Source organism: Pungitius pungitius, chromosome 4 (assembly GCF_949316345.1).
Source record: "Pungitius pungitius chromosome 4, fPunPun2.1, whole genome shotgun sequence".
In the NCBI taxonomy this organism is placed as follows: Eukaryota; Metazoa; Chordata; class Actinopteri; order Perciformes; family Gasterosteidae; genus Pungitius; species Pungitius pungitius.
In genome coordinates this window covers 22,728,521-22,749,265 of record NC_084903.1, presented here as the reverse complement: position 1 = coordinate 22,749,265, position 20,745 = coordinate 22,728,521, and the positions used below count along the sequence as shown (strand labels likewise).

General features: G+C 44.4%; 1 protein-coding gene across 1 annotated transcript; it reads right to left on the bottom strand.

Annotated features, from left to right (window-relative positions):
• Positions 1–1,430: 1,430 nt before the first annotated feature.
• apip (APAF1 interacting protein) lies at positions 1,431–15,915 on the bottom strand. The gene is made up of 10 exons (XM_062561866.1): positions 15,789–15,915; positions 11,348–11,416; positions 10,243–10,343; positions 8,806–8,854; positions 8,581–8,698; positions 7,892–8,027; positions 6,665–6,832; positions 6,418–6,573; positions 1,908–3,283; positions 1,431–1,855 (listed from the first exon to the last, which is right to left on the bottom strand). Exons 2-8 carry the CDS (start codon positions 11,411–11,413, stop codon positions 6,474–6,476), a joined length of 738 nt encoding a protein of 245 aa, XP_062417850.1. The 5' UTR covers positions 11,414–11,416; positions 15,789–15,915; the 3' UTR covers positions 1,431–1,855; positions 1,908–3,283; positions 6,418–6,473.
• Positions 15,916–20,745: the final 4,830 nt, after the last annotated feature.

Below are 20,745 nucleotides of genomic sequence, written 5' to 3'. Positions count from 1 at the left end.
CTTTCATGTTAGGAGATTGTTGTAATTTGTCTTTGGTTGTATGTTCTTATTATCAAACTACTGTGTATCGATACATATACTGTACATGAACAAATAAATGCTCTAAATTCAGACACATTCAGCTACGCCAAGGTGTCCCTGAGCAAGACACCTTACCCCCACCTGCTCCCTGGGAGCCCAGTTTGTAAGTTGGGTAAAAATGTCCACATCGCGGGACGAATGAAGGATAGATTATTATTTGTCATGTTGCGTTTGGTAGTTTTAGTTTTCCTGTACAATCTAAAACAGTTCTGGTCGGGACGTATAATGTCTAATCATGAACATGTTTGGCATCACTACAAAAGGGTTTGAATGGAAGCATTTGGCACTTGGTCGTTTCCTGGAACCTCTTAAACTGTTACGTTCCTGCGGTTCCACGTCGAGAGAGTTGTTGGCCGTCCATGTGGTCTCCTGCTTCTCAGGGATGAATTATGGAGATGAACAATGAAAACAGAGATGTCTTGACGATCATTTATTTATTGCCTTTTGCAACTTTTTTTGGGGGGGGGGGGAAACCCAGCTTCAGTTCTTCCTTTGAGGATGAACTCTCTATTAGGTTTCAGATTACCAATGTTTTGACTGCTCCCCCCCTGGGGGACAAACAGCTCAGTTGTTTGGAGGAGAAACCCCCCCCCTCGTCTCCTTCCTGCACGGGGTCGGGGGGGTTGAGCCGCAGTCCTCGACGGGGTTCTTCTCCGACGATGCAGCAACGTGTAAAACACTATCGCATTACATCTGCTCGGGCTCACAGTTCATTTTAATCCAGATGTGCCGGTAACCAGATTAGAGGCGGGTCTGCCAGATCTCAACTGGATGCGTCCAATCACGTTATGTATGAAAGACGCTGCGGGGAGGACCAGATAATTGAACTGTGATTGCCTCGATGTGCAAGCGGCAGCTGCATAGGCGCTCTGTCTTTGTGGCTGCTTCTTGGAGAGGGTGGTTTGTGGTGGGGAGGGGGGGGGGGGGGGGGGCGAAGTGTGCCAAGAATGGACTAAGTCCCTTGCAAATCCATTCACTGGGAATGGTTGTCATCCCCCCCCCCTCAATCCATTTAATTTGATTTGGCCAAAAAAAGTAGTTTGCATGACAGAACCTTGAGCTCCAGTTGGGGGAGGCAAACGAGACATGTGACCAGGAGGCAGAATCAGTCGGGAAGAGGAGAAGAGAGGAGGGGGGGGGGTGGGGGGGCGAGTTTTGGTCCACGCGGAGCCGTGGATGCTCGATGGTGCCTCTTGGTGGAGAGTCTGCTTGTGTCTCCCCCCCCCCCCCGGACGGTGGGGGTGGGTTGGTGTCTGTGGAAGGTCACCAAAGGGGCTTCTTCAGCAGAGCAGCAGCAGCAATGTGGAGGCGGTTTTATCCCTCAAGATTGGATGCAATTTAATTTTCTATTCATTAAACACCATCCAGCAAAGCGGTTTCATTCAAAAATTCTTTATTAACAGTGGATCAAATGAATGTGTTTGTAAAAGTTGCTCATCGTTAAATGTTTTCAATTAATTGTGGCTACAGTTATAAATACTGCTCTGACCTCGTGTGACATAACGTGACTTTTTATGAGCCTTGATGCTTTTTTGAAAATTACACACAAGGATATTTTACGGCATAGAAATCCATGTTTCATTTTTTTTCCTAGAAAGAATATACTATAACTGATTTTATGCTTTTTTGTGAATAGTTTGTCCACATTGGATACAAGGACCTTATTTTTGACAAAGTGTGATGTTTTTACAACATTTACAGCACATAATTCTACTCTATAAACAATACTAGCATTTTCAACATAGTATACGACTTTTTCTTGACCCTTATGACCCTTGTGACCTCCTCCTCCTCCTCCTCCTCTTCCTCCTCCGCTCCCCACGGACGCCTCCTGTCACCGGTCACTATGCCATGACATTTTCATGACTTGATGTCACACTAAATGATGTTTTTATGACTTTTCATAAAGTCTTTCTGACGTGTTGACATGCTGTAGCAGGACATTTGTCCACATGAGACGTGGGAGTTTGAGTCTCTTAAAAGAAATACTTTAGCCTACTATACAACTACGCTGTACAATTTTAATGTATTTTGGGACTTTTAGACTTGGTAGCATTATTAACATCCTTATTATGACTTTATAGCCTTGAAATGAAATACTACGATTGGAGTTTTTTAACATTAGTTTGGTTTACTTTACTTGGCTTTTGTTGTCTTCTTTATAACAATCTATTCTGCCATTTTTCATGCCCTGTAACCCTTTTGATTTATATTATATACTTTTTAAACTGTGCCATGTGTTACATGACACAATTCTATGGCATTTAAGGTATACTATTTGATTTCTATTATTTTCTTTAATGTACCGAAATGTTATGAAAGAAACATTCTTTGAGAATTACGGTTATGTTACTCCTAATTAAAATGGAATAACGTAACTTAAGTTGAGTAAAACGGTCACATTTTCAAATAAAAGGTCTTGACTGCACTTGCATGTAAGATGAAGGATGTGAGGGAATGCATAAGGTGACTTCATGTCAGACATATTCATCACTGTGGCCCAACTGCTTCAAGGACACCAACACAAACGAGTGTTGACCCCGTCAGATATTTAACAGCTAAACTAACAAAGTCTTTAACCTGGAGTCAAGTGGAGAGTGATACGTTCCTCACCGGTGGGCCTCTGGGGAACAATGTTGCACCAGCGCTCTCATTTAGTGGCATTACTTCCTTTTCTCATGTAGGATCAACATCATGTATGACTTTGCGTTCCGTGGTTCCTGGTCGAAGAAGACAAGATTCATAAATGATGCCAAACATTCTCTCTCTCATCGCTTCTCCTGTAAATCCAGCATCTTACTCATTAATTACATAAATATATCCTTTATTAATGTATTAGGCAGATATGTGTACACATTTGCACATAAGAGGTCATATTAATTCAGAGTTTTCATCTTAGATGATTTACATGATCTAATGTCCAATCCACCTGTTTGAGACTGAGCTGCATCTCACAGTCGTAATGAACCTCATGCGTTTGAAGTCAGACACGCTGGCATCTCCTCAAAGAATAACAAGTATATCACGCGAGCATGAAATAATACTCTATTAATGCAGTGGACTGATGAAGTATTCATGAACAGGTGACTGCTGGTCATTAGACGTCGTGTTTAGTGGAGCTCCTGGAGCACACGGTACGGAGTTATGGATGCGACAGCTTCCCAACCAGTCGCACCGGATAAACAGGTTCAAAGCCTTCTCCCTTCAACACAAACAATAATTAGCTAAATGAACTGTGGAAACACGAGTAATCTGCAGTCACACCGTTTATACAACAAAAGCATCACGTTTCATCCCGCACCAACGCCCGAGACTCGTGTTCGTTTTAAACGCCACCTGAAAAAAGACTCCACAGTCGGGGCTGAAATCATTTCACTTTGTGGAGCCGAAACAAGAGGGGTTTCTAGCAAAAGGGGGGCATTGATGTTCTTCACATCTCTATCGGCAAAGTCAGAGCCGGCGAGGAAAACAAAGTGGGGCCCCGTGTAAAAAAGGATTTGAAGGGAAGGAGAGGGCCCAAAGCGGAGAGCTGCTGCCGCTCTGATAAGTTGGACGGAGGAGGCGGCTTCACGTTGGAACTTGGCAGACAACGAACCCCGTCAGCCCACAGAGGACAAAAGCCAAAAAGCACACGGCGCGGCTTTTTTGTTGTTGTTTTTGTTCTTACTGTAGCAGCGCCGGGCTCGAGCCTTTTGTTTGAGGCTTCTCCAGACGTCTCCTCGAGGGTCCGCGTTGACTTTGGGTTTTTTTTTTGGGTCGTTTCATTATTGCAATCGGGACCACTGAAGGACGATCGACGATTCTTCAAGGACACATTTCAGCGCCGACACAAAAAAAAAAAAAAAGAGAGAGATTGCTTTTCCAGCGTTTCAGCCAACGCATTTGGGCGTCTGGAGTTCAACCCGTGGGGGGGAAGAAAAAAAAAATGAAAAAAGGACAATCTAGTCAGTCGAGGGTTGCATAGATCATGAAACATGTGAAACCATCATGTGATCCAAAAACCCATTTGGACTTCGCTCCCAGTGTGTCACACGGCGGCTCATTATACCGCTCACAGAACTACTTTCACAAACCAATCAGAGCACACTGGGATTTTTCTGAGAGGGGGGGGCTCATGCACGAGAGCGTTTCAGGCAGAGAATAAACACAGGTGGGGACAAAAATAGTGGGTTTTTTTGTCAAAAAAAAATGTTCTAGTATAAAGCTGAAAATCAGCAGGCTATGTTGCCCTTTAATGAGAGGAACATGGGGGGGGGGGAGGGGGGGTGATCGACTCTGATTGTTGGTCAATTACACCAACATGTGAGGTTGTTGCCCACTCTGCTCGTGAGAAGAATAAAAAAAAAAAACCTTGCTGTGTTTTCAATGGGCTGTCAATCACCAGAAAGAAAAGGGTTTTCCACGTTGAAGGGCTCCCATAGTGTGATTTTTCCGTTTCTCCGGCTTTGAAATGCATCATTAAAATAAATAAAACCATTTATTTTGTTTCTTCAGGGGCCAAAAGTATACATCTCATTGAAAATGATGTGCTTATTCACCGCCTGAAAACCACATTCAAGAACCCGCGTAGTAATTGAAAGTATGCTGGTGACTCAATAGGATCATAACACGCCTGCCGTGTTCCGCTTTCAAATCCAACACCTCATCCGTAAAGCTCACGTCAGAGAGGAGCAGAATAAGATGGTGAAAAGGCAAAAATGGTCTTTTAAATGTTGACCCTGAGATACATTAGTGAGCTTTAAATGGTTCCTTTTTTGTGCGAGTGTCTGAACATCAATAATATGAACTTATATCCCCATTTTGCCTGTCACAAGGCTTTTACCGACGCTAAAAATCATAAACACATTGACACTTAAATCAATATCCCCCCCCCCCAAAAAAAATACGGTGCGGCAACAGTGAGTGTTTTCTTTTCTCCCGAGACACGGGTGCCAAACGCGTTAATACAACTCGAACATAATTTACGGGTTGAGAGGCGCCATTACAGCCGCTGAACAGCTACACATCCCCCCCCCCCCCCCCCCCCCCCCAATTGACTGAGGAGGAGGGAGAAAATAACAGTTCTTTGCAATGCTCGTAATGAGATGCCCTGCACGGCGACTGATAAGAACATGTTCAAGAAAAAGGCGGCTAATGGCTGCAGCGATGAAGAACAAAGGGATCAAAAACCTTGATGGGGTTTTCTTGTTTGTTGTGCATTCAAATGTCCGTGAACCAAGCAGGACTAAAACAAGCTCTTTGGGGGGGGGGGGGGGAACAAAGTGCAGGTCATGGAGGGCCTACAGGAAGTAAGCGTGGTCGAGCAGGTGGAGGGGGGGGGGGGGGGGGGGGGGGATGCTCCACTCATGTAAAAGTGAAGTGTAACTGCAGCGCAACTCGGGCCCGCCGCATGAAAACACACCGCGGCGTCGATAGCGCCGACAGCCAGAGGTGGACACCAAAGCGTTGATTAATGTGCACCCCCCCCCACCAAACAGAGGAACAGATAAGTATACACAGCCGATGACAGCTACACGCGGAATCAATTGCGATAAGATGGAAGATCACTGATCTCGATGGATATCGTGGCGGCTGCCGTTTGATCACAAGACAACGCGAGCGGTGGTTGGAATCGTAGAACAGCAGCGAGAAGGTAAAATCCAATCAACTCTAATAGAAGACAATAAAAACAGTTATTTATGTATCTGGGATAATGGAAGGACAGATTTAATGGTTGCTGTTCATCAGTCCACAAATGAGACTGAAACTACACCCGAGTGGACGGTTGTAGTCTACTATTATACTACTGCCGCTACTATTTATAACTATTGTAGCTGACAGGTAATACGATGGATTTCAAATGCATGAGACGTGCTTATTGGGGATAATAACGTGCATTTTTGACATTTGGTTTCTGCCGGTCTGACGTTGACAATGCGTCAAGCTTTCGTTCAGTTTCGGTGAGGAAAGATAAATACACATTTATTTAAATTATTAATTATATAAATTTATTTATTTTAGGAGGAGATTGAGACATTTGGGCTTTGGGAGGGAACTCGCTTGCCATAAAATGATTAAAAAAAAAGAAAAAGCACAACTTTGATTGACAATCTGCATTGGGTCCTTTTTTTTTGATTGAAGCCGTTGTTCCCCGTTCGGATCGATCGAGCTGCACGAGTCATGTGAACGGGAAGCGTTTGAACCCGAGGGCCGTGAGTCCCGCCCGCGTTTGTCTCAGATCACAGGCGTTCGATCCCCCCCCCCCGTCAAATCCCATCAAATGTGAAGCGGCGCCCCGGGAGAGAGAGGGAGAGAGAGAGACAAAGGATTACAACTCGCTCTCCTGCGTCCGCTGACCTTTCCGCAACACGTCCGTCTTGAAAAAAAAAAAAAAAAAAAAGCCGCGGTGAATGTCAGACCAGCCCCCGTTCTTCCGTGGGCCGGGCCGAGGGGTCCAGGCCGCACCGCTTCATCTGCACGGCGATGTCAAACAGGTAGTCGAAGCATTCGCACCTGCGCAGAGGCACAAACAGACAAACAAGAGAGTGATTTCGCCTGCCGCCGCCGGGGGGGAGTGAGAGCAGGCGGAGGCGGGGCTGCTCACATGGTCTTGGCTTTTTCCCACGACTCCCCCCAGACGTAGACGCCGTGGCGGCGCACGAGGACGGCGCACGACTCGGGGTACTCCTCCATGGCGCGGATCATGCGGAACGTCAGGTCCCTCTCCTCCGGCGTGTTTTCGATGATGGGCACGACGAGGCTCTCGTCGTACCTGCGGACACGTGCGCTCGGTCAGAAGGACGCTGGCGGCGAGTCAGTCGACTCTGCCGCCGCTCCTCTCTGCCGCGCGCCGCTAGTGGAACTTCAGCATCGGGACAGTCGGTTAAAGCAAGTCAAGCAACATGAAGTCGTCACCCCAGCGCTTTTTTTTTTTTTTCTCTCACCATTTTACAATCTGAACAATTATTTCAACGGACTATTAAAAACCAGAATTGTCTCCCGCTGTCACCCTCCTTCATCAGATAGAAGATGTGTCTGACCTTCTTCTCCCTGTTCGCTTTGTTTAAAGCAAACACGCGTCACCTCAATGGCTTTTATCAAGTATGGAGAAAAAAAAAAAAAGTAAAAAAAGGGACAAGAAATCCAGCAACAAGGCCTGTGATGTGCAGAAAGCACCACATGTTCCAGCCTGTGATTTGTATCGGCCTTCCTGTTCAAAGAAAGACGAGGCGGGGCACATCTCCTCCACAATAGGGGCCACGGCTGAGAAACAGCCGAACCTTTTCGTAACTCCTGCCGTCCGCCGAGCCGGAGGAGGGCCGTACAATCGCACTCCTCATGTGGTTGATTTGATGTGCAATGGTTATGTGCTTATGCTCGTTCCTGATGAAGGCCATTGTTAAAGGTGAAAGGACGTCCAACAACTCAAAGCGCTTTACGCAACTTTCTCACAAAGACACACACACACACACAGCGCTAAACCCCCCCCCCCCCCCCCTCCCAGTTTGTGAACCACTGGGGTGGGACATGTAGCCACTAAGTGCTATTGTTGGTGCGTTGTGCTAATTTAAAGCTAAAGGGAATGGCGCTAGCGGCTGATGTTAATAGCGCTTTCACTGCCTTGCATTACGATGTGTTAAAGCCTTGTGGACTACAGTTAATTGACTTAAGAGTTAATAGTACTATTTTCACCGTGTTTTTAAAAGTTTGGGTCGGAAACCTGCTGCTTATGATTTCCACTGCGAGTGCAGAGATCATTTTTAAACTTCCACGGAGCGATGGCAAAGCTCGGCGCCTCTTTGGACTTAATCCTCGGGCCTTGGTCACATACCGATAGTTGGTGCCCGAGCGGTCTTTACGGATCCCCTTGATCATCTCCTGGTGCGTAATGGTGAACTCTTTGCCAGGATACAGCAGTGTTGCCATGACAGCAGCCTTGGAGTGGGTGTGTATAACGGCCTGTGCCCCTGTGTTTGAGCAAAGGAAAGGCCGGTTAGGATTTTTGAGCAATGTGTACTTGTAGAAGTCAAAAGCAAAGACAAAGCATGCGACCACCTGCAAATGATGACGGGCTCTGAAATTATTTTTTACAATTAAAGTTATTAATTAAAGTTGTGTGATTAATGGGTTCAGGCTGGAAAATTTTACGATTGGTGACGGATGCAAACTGAATATAATTACTACATAATACAGTACTCTGTATTTTATGACTGGAACTTATTTAGGAAATATTTGATCTTAAGAAAAACCTTTCACACAGCCACATGTTCATAGAATAAAATGTGCGTAACATAGTTTTATCAAAGAATACGAGGAGGAAATGATTTTAAGTCCATTATTCATTTGACTATATATAATATATATATATATATTTTCCTTTCCATTAAGCCACTCAAATTGTTTCTGTTCACAGCAGTAAACGATGTTCTAATCAAACAAACTTTGTTCAAAAGGACAGCGGTTGCTATGGAGCAGACTGGTCCTTAATAACACTGGTTTGCGCGGCACGGCGGCACTCACCTCTCATAGTGTAGGCGTTCATGAACAGCGGCGTGCACTGGCTCTTCCTCAAGTTCTTCCAGGCAGGTGGACAGCTGATGTCCCTCTCGGCCACGTCACACACAAACATGTCTTCTGGCTGCGTGGCGCAGACACGGGGGGAATAAAAAAAAAGATGGTATTTAAAAACGGGATAATTTGTACGGGGCGGCAGAATAATTGGCGGTGCGGGCAGAGCGGACTGACCTGTATTCTCTCCTTCTGGACGCCCGACGGCGCGATGTAGATCTGCTCTCTGGGAGGCACACAGCAAACGTTCACAAGTCACTCTTCAAAAGGACAGTCAGCTTCCGGCACGTACCGGACTGCCCAATTTGACTTTTTTTACTTTGCTATTGTGTCTTTCCTTCAAGGAAAGCGGTCAGTGTTGAAACACGCAGCGGCATTTTCCTGACCAGAAACGGGCTTAAACGGCGAGAGCCGGGACGTTCCCCCCCCCCCCCATAGAAGGAGGAGGAAAGAGCGATTGTGCTCGTCTGTGCTGAAAAACACAGCCAATAAAAGAGTATCCTATTGATTTTGGTTGTGTTTGGCCTCGGGCTCAGAGTCGTTTCTGAGTCAAACACCGAGCAACCGTGAAAGAAAAGAAACAAAAAGCTTCAGACCTTAAACTCTGTGCGATCGTCTCTCACAGTAAATAAAAATACACCAGTGTGGGAGCCATTTGTGAGGTTTGTGTACGACATGGTGTTGGCAGCCACGCTCAGGTTGGCCACAGGTGGCAGTGTGTATTAGTGTGACAGGGAGTCTACATATGGGATCACAGGTGATGACGCATGGGTGACGCACCAGTGAGATCAGGGATAACGAATAAATGGGAACTTCCCCCAAAAGGGACGAAAGGCCTGGAATCTCTGTGCTAGCGAGTAACGAACACGATCTGCTAAAATGACACTGTAGCCATTCTCGATTGCGTAACGCGTTTCCCTTTATCCACCTTCCTTTATCCAGAGTAAGTCAATACGTCTTAAAGGCCTCCTGAGCTCAACGAGCACAGACCTGTAAACATTCTTCTCATGGATAAGTCTAATATTCCCCAGTTAGGGCCATAAATCCTTTGTGACCTGTCAACCTTTTTTTTTTTTTACTTCAGGAAAAATAGAAGCTTAACTATGATACTCTAAATAGCTTTGGGTATTGCAGCGGAAATCTAAAAGGTATAATCATTAAACACTGCAAGGAAACGCTCCGGTCGGCCTTTTCAGAGTGGCAATGTTCTAACATTACATGTCATTTAGCTGACGCTTTTATCCAAAGCGACTTACATTGCATTATTAACCCTTGTGTTACATTTTTCCTGGGGAACAATTAGGGGTTTTGGTGTCTTGCTCAGGGACACTTCGACATGGCAGCTGGGGCAGCCGGGATTTCGTTACCTCAGAGGACCCAAAAACCAGTTCAAAGATGTTGGTGATGGCCCGTCGAAGCCTCCAGCTTGAACCCTGGTTCTTTGAGCGACGCGGTGGCCTTCTGCCTTCACCCAGAGACGTGCACACATTGTCAAAACCGATGCAGCTGACCTCACGTCGGCCTCGCGGCACAAAAACCTTACATTTCTCGGCGTGATTTCAAAACATATGCAAAGAGAAGGACTCCATTTCATAGAAGAGGATGGTGACGAACCCTCGTCTCAGACTGATGCCTCCGCCCGTCCCCGTCACCCACCCCAGCTGGTAGAAGAGGCGGCACAACTCGGGGATGAGGACCCGGGGATGCTCCTTCTCCTGGAACGGACACAAGACTCTGGATTAAATCACGTCAGCTCAACGTGGACCTTTCCAAAGCAGCTGGCTAACCAGCCAGCCGCGTGATTGTCTATTACTGCTCCGGGTGACAAGTTATGACTTAAATAGCATGTAGTTCTGATTCAATCCCACCCAAACACAAGCGCACACACACACACACCTCTCCATTGTACTCAATTGAGCACCGAGTGTGTATTATTCCACAGCTGAAAACAGTCCTTGGCTTGAAGCTGCGTGCCAGAAACAGAATATTGAAGTCAGAAGGAATTGCGTACAGACTCATCCGTCTTCTTTTACCAACTTGATAACAGCAGGCAGCGCCGAGCGCTGCGTTTCGGCCCGGAGGCCGTGCTGCGCGCGCGTTTACCTGGGCCGTCAATGCACACAATGCAATACGTACTCAAGTGTCCACACGGCGCGTATTCTTACGCACACCACGCCCATACTGTAGTACCCATCGTGAACACCGTAATTATATCATACCTCCAGCTTTCAAACCACCACTTATCAGCACTATATATTTTGCCTGCCTGCTGGATATATCTTGCCGTATTCATCTCATACTGATTATACTGTATAAATAGGCTGTGTGTGTGTGTGTGTGTATATATATGTATATGTATATATAAGCATCTCCATATCCAGTCCCTGATGTTCATTCTCAATGTATTTGCTATATTACTGAGTATAATACAGGTAGATGAAATCCAGCGTTGTGATTGGTTGGAGGGGGGGGGGGGGGTGCCTCTCGTACCTTATTGCTTAAATAAATACTTTTGCTTAGGTCTATTTTGTTGTCTTAATACTTGAGATCTCTGCTATTACAATAAACTGGAATCCAATCTAATAATGTCATTGAATGTAGCACATGCACGGTTGTGAATAATGCTACCGGATCATCCCTCATTTTGGCAGTAGAGCCATGTTTCCAAAGCATAACGTCATGAAAAATGCATGGAATTCAAGCGTCCTCTCATGCTTACTTGTTTCTCTGCAGCCGCTTGATCTGCATCTTGGCAGCTGCTGCTGGGGCCACACAAAGAGGACATCTCCTGTGGGGGAAAAAAAACGCAGCGCGCAGTTAGAGACGACTCACGATGTCGAGGGAAGAAGCGTGTGGAAGCGGTTGCAGCAACATTGATTTTACAGTGGTACGAGACAGACTCGGGCTGTTAGGTCACAATGACAGCATTCTGTCAGCCTGATGTGGATTTATTCCCCCGTTGAAATCAGACACTATTGAGATAATACAGGGAAGAATAAAGGCGCACTGATTTACAGTTCTCACCAATTCCTTCCTCCCACTCCTTCTCCTCCCACACGTCTGTGAGCGAGAGGCCACGCTTTGCTTTAGATGGAAGGGCAGATAGGCAGAGCTGTTCAAAACCTCAGATGCCACTATTGATTTGAATTTCTATTTATACAAAAAGATGCACAATGGAGAACCCTTAACGCTACAGTAATCTCTACGGTAACATACCAGTAAACAAAAGTGTGGATTTGAGTGAAATAGAAAACGGTAACAAAATCAATGTTCATTCTGGTTTAAATACGGTGTATTTCTCAACAGATCAAATAGACAAAGTAGAAATGAATATGTTTAACTGATGAAAAAGAATTGCCACAACAAAATCAAGTGAAAATACAATACACTTCTCTTTGAATGTAGTAACGATCATATTTAAATTAAACATTTTCGGCTTCTTGACGGCCTTTTGTTTAATTGTGACATGAATGGACAGCAACGGCTCTCCACCCAGTTTTTGTGATGGCAGTTACTGTTTTGTAAAAGCACCTCCGGCAGAGTGTGTAGCAGGAAAGACATTTCAATCATATGGAAAATTCTAAAGAAGTCTCAAAATAACCCCATAGGTTTTCATTGGTACTGTGCTCCTTGAATCCAGTTATACAGGTTCCTATGCCACCCATATAGAATATAATATGTACTGGTTTCAAGTTAAAAACATTTCTGGACAGAAGTGAATAAATATGGAAGTAAACCTGTGTCATCGGGGGTTAAAATAAAAAGGTGATATATATATTTATGCATTGAAATAATGTATATGAATGTTTTTCAACATTAAAATACTGCAAAAAAATTCAACCTAAAAAAATCACTGTTAATATATTCAGCCGCAATAAAAATCATGGTTACAATATTCAGCCCAAAGAATTCAGCCGTGAGACACCAACATCCGGGACACTAAGGAAGAGCAATCGATTCTAGATTCAAGATCAGGAGCGTCAAGCTAAAGGAGCGAGAACCCAATGCACCTTGGGCTTCGGATTGTAGCCATGTCCAATAATAACGGGGCTTTAACTCTTCATCATGCCAGGGGACTCATCAGTGTGGCAACGTATGAAGAAATACAAAGAACATATAATGTTGACCCTGAACCAAAACGTTTGCTTGCCACTGACGATATACAACTCTATTACAACTATACAAATCAGTTAAAATCCTATAAGCTCGGTTGGCCGAGTGTGTAGCGCAGCCACTTTGTGGCACAACGGTTTTGCACGGTTCGATTCCAGGTTGTGGTGAACTTTTAATAAATGTTCTTTTATGTATTGGCAGTGACGTAGTGCTCACTTACACAATCGTAATCGCTGCAATGGAGATGGGATGCATTTTTGAACATTTTCAGCACAATATGTTTGCAAATGTGTGACGACTCGTGTGACGGAGGCAGACAACACCTGCCTGTCGGGGCAAAACAAACACGCACCCGTAGCCAAACCAGTAGTTCAAAAACCAGTAGGTTCAAAAACCAGTAGGCACGTAACACCGTCACTGAAACATGGGTTCTCGTTTCAGACTTTATGAGCAAATACAGGATCCCTTTGAGATAAATTCTAAAGCCTCGCATTAAGACGTACATCCCTTTATGTAAGACTCTGCGCTACTTGCAGGTCGCTGTGTTGTGCCAGATCCTCAATAAAGTTTACCCATGGTCATGAAGACTCATTTAACGTTACGTAGACTTTGAATGCCGCTTAATACCCAAATGAGATCGGCGGGTGCTCGTTCTTTTTAGCTTGACGCACTCCTTATTTCAACCCCCGATGACACAGGTTTACTTCCATATTAATTCACATCTGTCCAGAAATGTTTTTAACTTGAAACCAGTACATATTATATTCTATATGGGTGGCATAGGAACCTGTATAACTGGATTCAAGGAGCACAGTACCAATGAAAACCTATGGGGTTATTTTGAGACTTCATTAGAATTTTCCATATGATTGAAATGTCTTTCCTGCGACACACTCTGCCGGAGGGGCTTTTACAAAACAGTAACTGCCATCAAAAAAACTGGGTTGAGCACTAATTAAGTATTAGTATGAACATGTTTTAATTTCCAAAAAACGGTCAGGAAGTTGTATTAAGTTGTGTTTGATCTGCTGTCGCCTCGGTGCCGGCTTGGAATAGAAACGTAACATTAATATAAGTAAACTTAAACTATTCCTACTACGTTCTCAATTGATTGCTTCAACTTTGTCACTTGAAAAAAACTGCGGTATTATTGTTTACTTATCTTATTGTTTTGGAGACAAAGCCCACATGGGTCATGTGACATTCACCCAGGTGAACAGAAGGAGCAGACTAAACCCTTTCTCTTGTGTTTGGGTCAGCACATCAATGTGTTCATTGCATCAAGGCTTTTGGACTTTGTCAGGAATCTATTTCAACAGAATAAAAACTTTTTTTCACTAAATTATAAAATGCTCTGGTTGAATCTATGACCTTTTTGTTGTTATGGTCGGTTTCGACCCAGTGATAATAATTACAGGCCAAACTAAAATCGTAAGTGCACTGCCAGCCAGCTCCTCTCCCAATCATGTGAGCTTCAGGGGATTCTCATTTTTACCTTTTTATCTAGTATACAAACATAGACGACCATAGGAGGTCGATTCAGTATCGAGTTAATGACTTGCAGAGTCACCAGCTGACAGAAAAAGGCCCTGAGGCCCACACCAAAAATATTAAAATCAATATTTTCATGGACTATTAAGCCTAATCAAGGAAACCAAGAGATGAGAAACAAATCACATGATTGTTGTTAGTGTATTTTACAGCTAATTTGGGACACTGGTCAAAATAAAATGAGAGTTGATAACAGCAAGCTAACACAAGAGTAAGGTTAAAACAAAATATTTAAAACAGCTCCATGGTTTATTACATTCATTTAAATTACTCATATTATCGGGCTCCTATCTATAGCAAGTTATAAATCGGCCTATTTAATGAAATTGCACTTTGTTGTTGCTGGTTCTTTTGAGTTTCCCTATGGTTGAAATGCACATGCAAGTCGCTTAGGATAAAAGCGTAAGCTAAATGGCATGTAATGTAGTAAAGGATAATCCTCTAGCTTATCTTGTATTTCGGGTAGTTTGTGACTCACGTCTAGGGAGTGACGCCGAGTGCGAATAAGTGGTCGGTGAAAGCTTCCTTTTTCATAACGGCAGGTGCCGAAGGTCGGTGGTAGGTTACAGTGGTCAGTGGTCGGTTCCTCTGTCAGAGCGGCAGGTCAGGTGGTTGGTGGTAGGTTCCTCTGTCAGAGCGGCAGGTCGGGTGGTTTCCTCTGTCAGAGCAGCAGGTCATGTGGTCAGTGGTAGGTTCCTCTGTCAGAGCGGCAGGTCAGGTGGTCAGTGGTAGGTTGTAAGAGGCAATATTTTCGTCTAGGTGCATGAGGCAATTTTACCACCTGTTATGTGACACTGTAGAAGCCTTTGTTTAAAAAAAAACAACTGTTGTTGCTCCTCTGGACTTTTTGACATGTCAACACACCGAATATTGGATGAGAAATGTTGCGACACAATAATAACTGAATTCTGCGTGGGCTACAACGTGAGACGTCATGTATTAACATTTCATCGATGGTCACTCAGTTTAAAGTTGTGGTTTAATCAGTGAAATCACCAGCTGAACGCTTACTAGAATGAAAACTATTCTAAACAAAAACTTGCACGTCTGGTTATACACATATCCCGTTAACTCACTAACCATCTTCACGGTACGTGTTCACGGGGGGGGATTGGTTTGTTACTTCATTTACTAAAAGCTAAGCTAACGTTACCATGGTTGCCTGCAGTGAACGTTAGCTTAATCAAGTTGTACTCGCGTAACTCATAACTTAACGTTACACACTACGTTTCAGTATAATACACGCTGCTGCTGGGTCTTCTTTTGTAGCACGGAACTCTTGCATTTTTAGCTCATTAAAAACATATCACATTGAAGTTAAGTTGTATGCATCCTTGCCTCATCTATAGCAACTTTGGCTAACCTGCCGTTAGCAATTCAACTAACGTTAACTTTTAAAACAGGTTGCAAAAACGCATTGTGCAGCGTCACGACAACGCTTTTGCCGCTAGAAAGACCAGTGAACATGCCACAGAGAACATAACTTCCTGCCTTACCTGCGTTCTGAAGTCAGTCGGTGGTTAAAACACAATTAAGATGTCAAAACGGCTAACGTTGAGGTTTGTACTGCTGTTACGTCATCAACGTGCGACACCCGGACTGGATCCCTTTCCGGATGTGGTATTTTTTCAACAACCCTGTGTTTCCCAAGCGTTTCGCCTCAGGGTGGAATTATTTTAACAAAATGTAGTGTATTTAGTGTTTCTTTCTGTACATTTAGTTAGAACATCTGCAGTGGAAGAAGCATTGTGAAAACACAGCTTAATAGGTCGTCTTTCGGGTATGCCCTGAGGGTGGATTGAGCAAAAAACATAATGGTCTAAATACAATCAAGGTAAAGGAAGAGTTGACCCTAGCCTCAATGTACAGAATTACCCATGTCAGTGCTACCATAATATTTGCTGAACAGTAGTCAAGGGATGTTTAAACCCTCTGTTTTGAGGCTAATCTACATTTACATTGTGCAGCCACAACACCTCCGGATTTAATCAGTCTGATCTTTTATCCTTAATCTTTAGTGATTGGGATGCAAATTTCTCCTGCAGCTCCACCCATGTCATCATTAAACGTGACCTCCCTTTGCATATCGAAGGTGTCTTTTGGGCACCGTCCATTGCATCCTCGGTGTTTAACATTTAAGCTCTTTTCAAGCCCGTGTTATGACCTATTAGAGGCCTCCGCTGCTCGGTTTGATGGCATGCTGTTTTGGGGCTTTTCACATCACCCCCCTGCCAGCTGTTTACTTTAAAATCCCAGTTAAAATACTGTGATGCCCGGGTAATGCTGTCATGTGTAACGAAATTCTCAGTTCCCCTCTCCAAACCGCATCCTGTGTTTTATCAACACACTCCACTGCTGTCCATTGATACCTTCGTATCAAGCTGAGTCTTTGCAGCCAAAAGTACTTAATGATATCACTTACAAAACACTATTTGTACCCTAGAGATTTTGGTAAACAAATTACACATATTATTAAATACAGACAAGCGCATGCAGATCACACTGTCATTGTAAACGGCAAGGAACCAATAGTGCCAAATTGCATGTAAGGGCAAATACATTCCGGGAATTATCATTCAGATATTAATTAATATGTTTAATGAAGTTATCTCTGCCTCTAAACGCTGTAAATGACAGGGAGCCCCTCAATGTTGAGCCCATTCAGAAATTGAATGTAGAAGCAAGTTGCTTGTCCTGCATAACCAACCCATGCGTACAAATAAATGTGTTTGTAGTCAAAGCAAGTGACAAACGTTGAGGAAGTTGATTTGAAAGGAGCTGCGTCCATGTCTCGACATGCTTTCTGTTGCTTCATAATTCTGGTGTAGTCAGAAAATCCCCGCAGCGAAACAATGCTCCAAACTGTGGATGTTACCGTGGGATTTAGCAAGAGCTTCCAAAGCCCCCCCCCACCCCACCCCCCCGGGACTGGAGGTGGGCCAAGTTCAACCTCCCTTTTGGGAGCTGCTGGTCTTGTTCTACTCCGCTGTCATCCAGTCTCTCCCCCCCCCCTGTTCTCCCATCACCCGGTGGTTCGGATCACGGACAGCACTACGGACGGATCGCCGGTCCCGGTCCTGTTGGTGGGGGCCAATGAAGCCGTCGCTTGGCCGTTTCAAAGGCCGCGAGTCCTGCTCCGTGTGGGGGATTGTTAAACAAGCACTCGGTGGAAGTCTGTGACTTTTGGCCCATCTTCGGCCCGGCAGATGTCAGTCATGCCTCCCACCGGAGTGCCCGTCACAGATGGATTCAAGCGTCGTTAAGTTCTCCGACTGCACAAGCGGCGCGAAAAAATAAGGGTGATGGAAAAGCAGTTGAAACAGGCCCAGTAGTACCACCATCTTTTTTTTTTTATCACCTTGACGAGATGCAGTTTTGAAATTGTAAAGCTCTTTTTTTATTTGTGTTTTGTTACGATTTAATACAGAAATTCATTCTAAAATAAATGAGAGTTTTTTACTTTTCATCCAGGGCCATTTTTGAGTTTGTTCTTTTTAATAAAAACTCTTTGAAGTAGAAGGACAATGTCGTACACACATTAATCACAAATACAAATGTAAACAAAACAACCTTTAAAAAAAAACCCACAGCAGACACACAAACATAGAATAAAAAACTGGAATAATTCATGCAACCCAATTATGAAGCATTTGAGAATGAATAATAAAAACCATGTGGTATCTGATTGATTAGCTCGGGAGTCTGGCAGCGGCATTTTGTGACCCAGTAAAAGAATATTACAGCTGAATCAACCAGGAAACGACAGTAGCACACATTAAAGCTCCATAGCTTTTATCTCGGAGTAAAAACATTGTTTTTCCGTTTTCATTTCAAACCGATGGAAGTGATGTACAAACACTGCGGTCGGTTTGAACCATTGTTACATTGATTGAGATAAAACCATCACCGGATTTCTGAAAAAAAAGAGAGGCAGTGATGATCTGAAAGGGAAATGAATCAAGTAGACGCACGCCGTGTTTCATTGGATGTTTCTCCTTGGGCCCCCCCCCCCACCACCCCCTCCCTCCGCTTAACATATCTATGAAGCTTTATGTTTCCAACCATGCTATTTTATGTGGGAAAGAACAGAGACTAATTTCTTCAGGGACTTGAATATAACATTCGCATTCATGGTTCTAGATTCAGATGACGTGACGGATAGCGATTTTCAAACTTTCAGTGAATTTAATATTTTCCCCGTGGGTTGAAACGCAACGTTATCTCCCCCCCCCCCCTGTTTGAATTCATAAATCCTTTTCACATTTCACGGAAATTGTCAAAATTGGAAAAGGCGACAAACAATACTGCCTGAGAACACAATGAGGTCCGCTATTATGTGTTTTTATGAATCCGACGGAGAGATGTTCAAACTGAAGCGGATATTTGACCACGGTAGGATGGAGGCGATGAAGATAAAGACGAGCTTCTCTTGATTATTCGTGGTGGCAAAAGATGTGAGAGAGAGAGAGAGATGGGACTTTGGAGACAGGAACAATGGCTGCTGCCATGAAACACGAGATAACAGCAAGGTGGAGGGGGACGGGGGGGGGCATTACAATGGCAGCTAATTGGCTTGCACACGCCCAGAGGACCTGCCCTTAAAAGACCCTGTGTTCTGCTGCCATGCCAGAGTTCAGCCATTCATGCTCTCCATTGTAACATGAACACGGAGAAAAAGCCCCGCGTCATGTTTTAGAGTTTGGAGGCGCTCGGACGGCTCGGCGTGTGTGTGTGTGTGTGTGTTTCTTTCCTTCACTTCCACTCGGAGAAACACAAGGGACTAAAATGTCCGTCCGTGGGTGGGCCCTTCACATACGATCTGCTTTACCCTCGGCAGGTGTGGCCTATACTTGCACTCGACATGCTCAATGTCAAACATTTGCATAAACCACCAAGCGGTGGGGGGGCGGGGCTTCAGGGCGTCAAGGCTGTGCAGACTGAGTCGGTCGCTGTGTTACGTCACATGACATGTCATTTAGCTGACGCTTTTATCCAAAGCGACTTACAATAAGTGCATTTCAACCATGAGGAATTATTTACAACTTGCTATAGAAGTGCAACAAGTACAATTTTAGTGCTACAGTGTGTTAGTCTTTGTAGTCGAGGTATAGTCTGCAGAGGTGTGTCTTTAGTTTGCCAGAGAAGATGTTTTGGGATTGGGGGCCTGTATGTATTACATCACATGTAATTTAGCGGACACATTTTTAACCAATGGTTATGCATTTTGTAACACATGTGTTTAGCCATGCGGGGCTACATGGGGAGCGTTTTGGGGAGGTCGGGTGTCTCGCTCAGGGACACTTTCACATGGGACATGAACAGCCATCCTTTCCATTCCTGGGTCCCCTCTCTACTCCACGCGCCACCATCGGCTCCACGTAGCTTTGCTTTCCACCCTTTCTTTAAATAGGAAGGTAAATATGGTGGGTGGTAAATAACCACAAAAAAAACAACATCTGACAAAAATAACGAACTGCTAATAGTAAAACTAGAAGGTGGAGCTTTCAATTGCAATGCTAGTTTAGTGTAACTATAACTTTTTGGGGTGCAATAACTTTGATAGTTAATCAAATGTAATATTTCATAACTAAACATCATAGTTCATCTGTTCCTGTTTGGGTCCCTTTTTAGTTTGGGGGCCCAGGTTAGTAACTTATCAGTAAAGGCTGCATTGCATGATGTGTTTTAAACTGAACCAGAGTGCGTTTCTCACTGTATACATTGACAATATGTTGTTATTGTTGTTGAAATGTTGAGGGGGAACTGTTTTTCTGTGTTCTGTGTTTTTGGAGGGAGCTGCGAGCAGCTACACCACAGGCCAGAGCATCCGGCCTGTTCTGAAACAGGCCGGATGCTCTGGCTGTTGCACAAGACAACACACATTCATTTTTTATTACTAAAAAATTAACTACATAAATCAAAATCATTGTTTTTCATTCACTTTTGCCACATAGGGTTTACCACATCCCACAACATAACGTGTCGACCCACGATGACCACACATCCAAACTCCGACAACAATTTGAAAATGTATCATCAGTGTCTTGCCAATGGCGGCTTTGCGCGCCGCTAGAGTCGCCACTCGCGTCTCAGCCTCTCGTTACTCATCATCAAAGTTCCCACCAGTGAGACACACACACACACACACACACACTCACAAAAATCCGCCTCGTCAAGGTGCGGCGCGCAGGACCGGACAAGCGCGCACCCACACACGCGCGCCCCCACGCGCTGAGTAAACTTCCGTCTGCGGAGCGGCAGCGAGCCCGCGGGCTCTGAGCTGCGCTGTGACGCATCCGTGCAACACCAGACGAGCGCAACGTCAAAGTCATTATATACGTACTGAGATGAGACAGTGACGAAAAAAGGGTGTGAAATTACATGCGCAAAAAAAAAAATTGAAAATTGAAATTGATACCAGACCAAAAGTGAAAATCTTGTCGCAACCCATCG

Bases quoted from the DNA above. Each gene is read 5' to 3' on its own strand.
- apip (XM_062561866.1), bottom strand. From the start codon at position 11,413: ATGTCCTCTTTGTGTGGCCCCAGCAGCAGCTGCCAAGATGCAGATCAA. The intron at 8,028-8,580 runs GTGAGTGCCGCC...GCTCAAACACAG, and splicing joins GAACGCCTACACTATGAGAG to GGGCACAGGCCGTTATACAC. The intron at 6,833-7,891 runs GTATGTGACCAA...ACGTGTCCGCAG, and splicing joins CGCTCGGGCACCAACTATCG to GTACGACGAGAGCCTCGTCG.